Here is a 5,000-nt window from a genome sequence, read left to right as displayed (position 1 = left end):
TGTCGTATGCCTTAGCTAATCTTGTTTTAGTCAAGTTTGGTTTCATTTTGGTAGGGTCTTAATTTTGTTATTTTAGGTTACCAAAAGGTCTAGAGGATGTGACAAAGTTTCCTGACCTTATAGCTGAGCTGCTTAGGAGGGGATACTCTGATGAAGATGCCCGAAACGTTGTTGGTGAAAATCTTATTCGAGCTTTTGAAAAAGCTGAAGAGGTGGGTGTTGTTCTCCAATTATTATTCCAGAGCAGAGCAAAAATTCATCAGGCTAAAACCGAATAGCATACCGGACCAAAGAAATGAGCTGTAGGACAATTCATAAGCGTTATTCGTGTTCGAAAACATTATTTCAACGTTCTCTGAAAACATAACAGTTGCTTTTCTGTACGTAACACGACTTAAGAAAAAGAACCAGAGATCGAGTAGACACTTTCCCGCGTGACCTGCGAACGCAGACGTATTTCCGGCCGTCCTTTGGCGAAGACAAACGATAGCCGGAAATACGTCAGCTTTCGCAGGCTATTTCCCGCGCTGTGGCTTCCTATTTTCGTGTTGCATTTTCATTGCTGTAACATGAGGAGGTTGGACTGACGTTGTTCTTAACTAAAACGACTAGGTACATTGCATTCATTGGTCCCCCTCAGAGACCAGTTCTGACTCAGCAGAAAAATTGTTATATGACTACATCAGTTCCAATAGACCACAGTCGTATTCTCAGTATTGGAGTGGAACTAGCTTGCAATGGAGGCTAACGCGGGGAAATCTTTCAAATGCAAATACTATTTAATATATTCCCCCGCATTAGCCGCATTCCAGTCCAATAATGAGAAGACGAATACGGTCTAATGCTCACTTCGGTCAGGCATGAGGTCAAACTCGGCGTTTTTTTTTCACATGATTCGTTAACTTATGATAACACAAGACGGACAAAACAGGGCAAATTTCAGGGTTTTTCTTTTCTTTTCACTAACCAGCAAGATATAAAGAAATAAACACAATTTATTGAGTGTCACGCAAGGTGACTTTTCTCAGAAAAATATTTTCAAGCTCATAGTTGAAAAACATTTATCACATTTACAAATGTGTTGTATTGCGAAACAAAAAAAGGAAGAAGACCTGAAATCGCGATTCCAGCCCTATAACATGCATTGTTCAACAACAACAATAATTATAACAAATTAAAGTTGTACTCCGTTTCGAGATTATGAATGGTATTAAGACTGAATGACAAAAAGCTACAGCTACTTTTCAGTACTATCATTTAGTATCTGACTTTCGGGTTGTATTTCAGGTTGCCAGGAATTTCCAGAGGCAACATCCACCATATGATCAATATCGCTTCTTCGCTAATCTCACTTGCCGTCCAAACTATGGCGGAGGTTTGGACAGTTTTGTACCTTACTACAACAGAACCATTGTTGTGTCGCCGTTCAAGATATAGAATACTCACTAAGTTGTAACACGTTTTAATTTGATGATTAAGATAAAAGTTAAGCAAGTTTTGATCAATTCCAATAAAAAAATCCTCGTTTTCCGGCTGTGTGTTGTAGCATCAAAAGCAATACTCATTTTCTAAATGGAGTTTCTGTGCTGAAGCAGTGCAATATACATGTACCTCTGGGTTTCTTTGGTTTTTCGGTAACGTGTTTCATTTTTGGGATTGGCGCAATGTTGTATATCCATGGAGAACTGGCTTTTTCCAGGCTATGAGGAATTACGAGTAACTACGTCAAAAAGAAAGAAAGAAATTTCCAAAAGGAGCTCTGAGCAGAGGAATTCGTTTGAAGCGTGTGGGAAGGGTGTTAAGGCTGAACGGGAGAGTGAAGTAGTAACGTCTTGGCCTTCTTAAAGGAAAGGAACGTTATTTAAGTGTCTAGTCGTTCTAGCGCTGGAGCACTAATTGGGGACACTATAAACTAAAATTAACAAGGAAAGCAAATCAAGTCGAATGTTGGTTTTTGAGGAGAGGGGAAACCAGAGTACCCGAAGAAAACCTCTCGGAGCAGAGTAGAGAACCAGCAAACTCAACTCACATATGACGCCGATTCTAGGAATCGAACCCTGGCCACATTGGTGGGAGGCGAGTGCTCTCACCACTGCGCCGTCCCTGCACCCACTCAGGGAGAGAATCAGGGCATTGCACATGTTCTAGCCGTAACGAATGTCATCGTTTATGAGCCAATCGGAAGCGACGTTAAAATTCGTGCGAGAAATTTACACAGAAGCTTGACGTTTGCACAGCTGGAGGTTATAGAGGGAGACGAGGAGGAGCGTACTCGACTGAGGAACACATCCTCTGGAGAGAAGAACTTTAGAAGTAAGGAAAGAAAAGGAAAGGAAAGGAACTTTATTTAAGTGTCTAGTCTTCTAAGACTGGAGCTCTAATTAGGGACACCGTGTAAACTAAAATCAACAATTAACACAAATCAAATCAAATGTTGGTTTTTGAGGAGAGGGGAAACCGGAGAAAAACCTATTGGTGCAGAGTAGAAAACCAACAAACTCAACCCATATATTACGCCAAGTCTGGGAATCGAACCCGGACCACATTGGTGGGAGGCGAGTGCTCTCACCACTGCGCCATCCCTGCGCATCACATCGCATCGTAGCATGTTGACCAGCAGGAAAAGTAGTTCGCTTGTATAAGTAAATAAATAAGTGCCCGAAAGTCAATTCAGTTGCACTTTCTCTCTAATTTGCTTTATTGATTTTATATCATGGTGAACTTAAATAGTGGCATGTTATGATGCTTTAATTAAAGAATGCTTTGTAAGTCTTTGCCGCAAGTTCATCAAATCATAATTCAAATTTTTGACTTGTGTTGTTTTTACTGTGAAGGTTAAATATATTGGGGGAATATGAGCAGAGGAAATACATATTGTATTGTATTGCTATCAGCTATTGTTCTATTGTTTTAGCAAAGCCTTTGATTCGGTCTCTCATGAAATAGTGTGTAACAAGCTGAAATTGTACAACGTTAATCCTTATGCTGTCAATTGAGTAATATAAAGATTTATCCAGGCCTAAAAAAAGCGGAGCTCCCGGGTTATTTGTTGTTACAATAAGTTGGCTTGAGCATGGGATCCAATCGAATTCCAGTACCTGGAAAGCAGGGGTAAACTTCAAAAAAGCAGCTGACCTCGATAAGCTCTAAACTTGAGCCCGTCATATGGTCAAATGATACTGGTCAGTGGATACCTTGTTTTGACAGGTGTCAATTGACCATGACATGGATGTCCAATATCAAAGATGTACGCTGTAAACTAGCTGTAGTATGGCCGCCATGTTGGGCACAAGTAGACAAGTACATATGTCTTATTAGACGATTTAGTGTGTAGTATTTAGCTCTTATTATATGGCTCTGTCTCACAAGGACTGGCAACTACCAAATTGACGAATTTGATTGGCTAAAATCGATATTGACCGCGGTCTAGATTTTCCCATCTAGACCGGCATCTAGACCGGTAATGTTTTGCGGTGAAAAGATGGAAGCTAAGATGCAAAAATATTGAGTATTCTCTTCTACCAATATTTATTTATGGAAGTGCCAAACAGTATGATGACAAAAGAGAGGATGACGAGCAAACTTTGACAGAATTAAGTTCAGCTCATCGCCACTCATCGGCGTTCGCAAACAAAATGTCAGTTAGTACAAACCAGTTACATAAAACGAATTAAATTGTTCTTGTTTGCCATATAATAAACATCTTATTAACCGAGCTTAGTCAGTCTGTATGGGAGAATCTTGACCTCGGTCGTGTGTACAGACCTCACTGCGTTCGGTCTGTACTCACGACCTCGGTCAAGATTCTCCCATACAGACTGACTAAGCTCGGTTAATAAGATGTTTATGGCAAACAAGAACAATTTAATTCGTTTAATGTCACTGGTTTGTACTAGTAACTGACATTTTGCTTGCGAACGGCGGTGAGTGCCGATGAGTTGAACTTAATTACACAAGTAAGAGAGACGGGTCTGTAATTAGTTGGATCTGATTTCTTCCCTTTTTTAAAGATGAGGCAGATATAAGCTTCCTTTAATTGATCGGGTACCGTATCTGTGTCCACTGATTCTTTATTATTATTATTGGGGAAATAAACTCAAGAGGGAGCCAGTGAGGTCTTTTCGCTCAAATTCCCATATTATGCTTAAGCGGGCACCTGAAAGAATGTCAGAGGATTTAAATGGAAAGACGAGCACCGAATCAAGGTGTTAGTTAGTATTGACTACTGTCAATTAGCTCAATTTGGTGAATCACAAGTCTTTCTAACGTATGATTACTTTACTCTATGCACGCAGAAAGTAGAACTAATAACCACAGCAATTCGCTTTAACTTGCTGTGAAAAAGAAGTTGAAGTGAACTCGGAAATGATCAACATGTCAGCCTCAATGCCAATGTTACTCGATTCCCTATAAATTTTCTTCAATCTTTCAGGGTTTAGTATTTTACTAGTAACCACATGTTCTCTCAGGGGGCTATTTACGTTATATCGTTTCCTCAGACATGATGCGTAGTTATTTTGATCACAGCTTACCTCATTAAATCAAACCAGGAGCCCATAACTAGGAACGAACAGCAGCCCTATGGATATTCCTATTTCAGAGACCGATTAATTTTTACATTGAATTTCCGCGAATGAGACTCCCGGAGGAGCCCGATGACTAATTACAAGAAACTAACTTGACATCATGGCGTCACCGAAACTGAACTGCTTTTGTTTTTTCGGAAAAGGTAGTCTAAAAATAGATCGTTCTGTAAAAATGCGGTGACATAGGTCTAGTGTTGGAGTTGTTCGCTCCTAGCCATGGGCTGGCGATCAAACAGATCGCAATTTGAATATGATTCAGAGTGTAGCAAAGGGCAACATATTTCAATCCTGTCACATCGTCATAGTACTCGGTGCTTATTGAAACCATCTCAAGAAGTACATGCTCGTGTCCTCTAACTTCAATCCTCAAAGATGTTTCTTTCCTTACCCTTCTCCTTTGCTTCCAAAGCCACA

At 40.1% G+C, this 5,000-nt stretch overlaps 2 protein-coding genes across 3 annotated transcripts in view; one reads left to right on the top strand and one right to left on the bottom strand.

Annotated features, from left to right (window-relative positions):
• Positions 1–1,534, top strand: part of LOC138019333 (dipeptidase 1-like) — a 33,293-nt gene extending 31,759 nt beyond the window's left edge. Inside the window, exons 9-10 of the mRNA XM_068866085.1 lie at positions 77–212; positions 1,288–1,534. Coding sequence (XP_068722186.1) covers positions 77–212; positions 1,288–1,437 — 286 coding nt within the window. The 3' untranslated portion in view covers positions 1,438–1,534. The remainder of the gene's footprint in view (positions 1–76; positions 213–1,287) is intronic.
• Positions 1–5,000, bottom strand: part of LOC138019331 (serine/threonine-protein phosphatase 6 regulatory ankyrin repeat subunit B-like) — a 38,634-nt gene that overhangs the window by 8,978 nt on the left and 24,656 nt on the right. The window contains exon 4 of one of the 2 annotated variants that reach the window (XM_068866083.1): positions 4,055–5,000. This exon is cut by the window's right edge and continues 430 nt beyond it. The exons of the other annotated variant lie outside the window; for it this stretch is intronic. The gene's annotated coding sequence lies outside the window, so the exon portion shown is untranslated. Of the gene's footprint in view, positions 1–4,054 lie in introns of those variants that run through there. 2 annotated transcript variants of the gene reach the window in all.

This window comes from Montipora capricornis, chromosome 10 (assembly GCF_036669925.1).
Source record: "Montipora capricornis isolate CH-2021 chromosome 10, ASM3666992v2, whole genome shotgun sequence".
Lineage (NCBI taxonomy): Eukaryota > Metazoa > Cnidaria > Anthozoa > Scleractinia > Acroporidae > Montipora > Montipora capricornis.
Note: the sequence above shows the minus strand (reverse complement) of the source record. Positions and strands in the feature narration are given on the sequence as shown.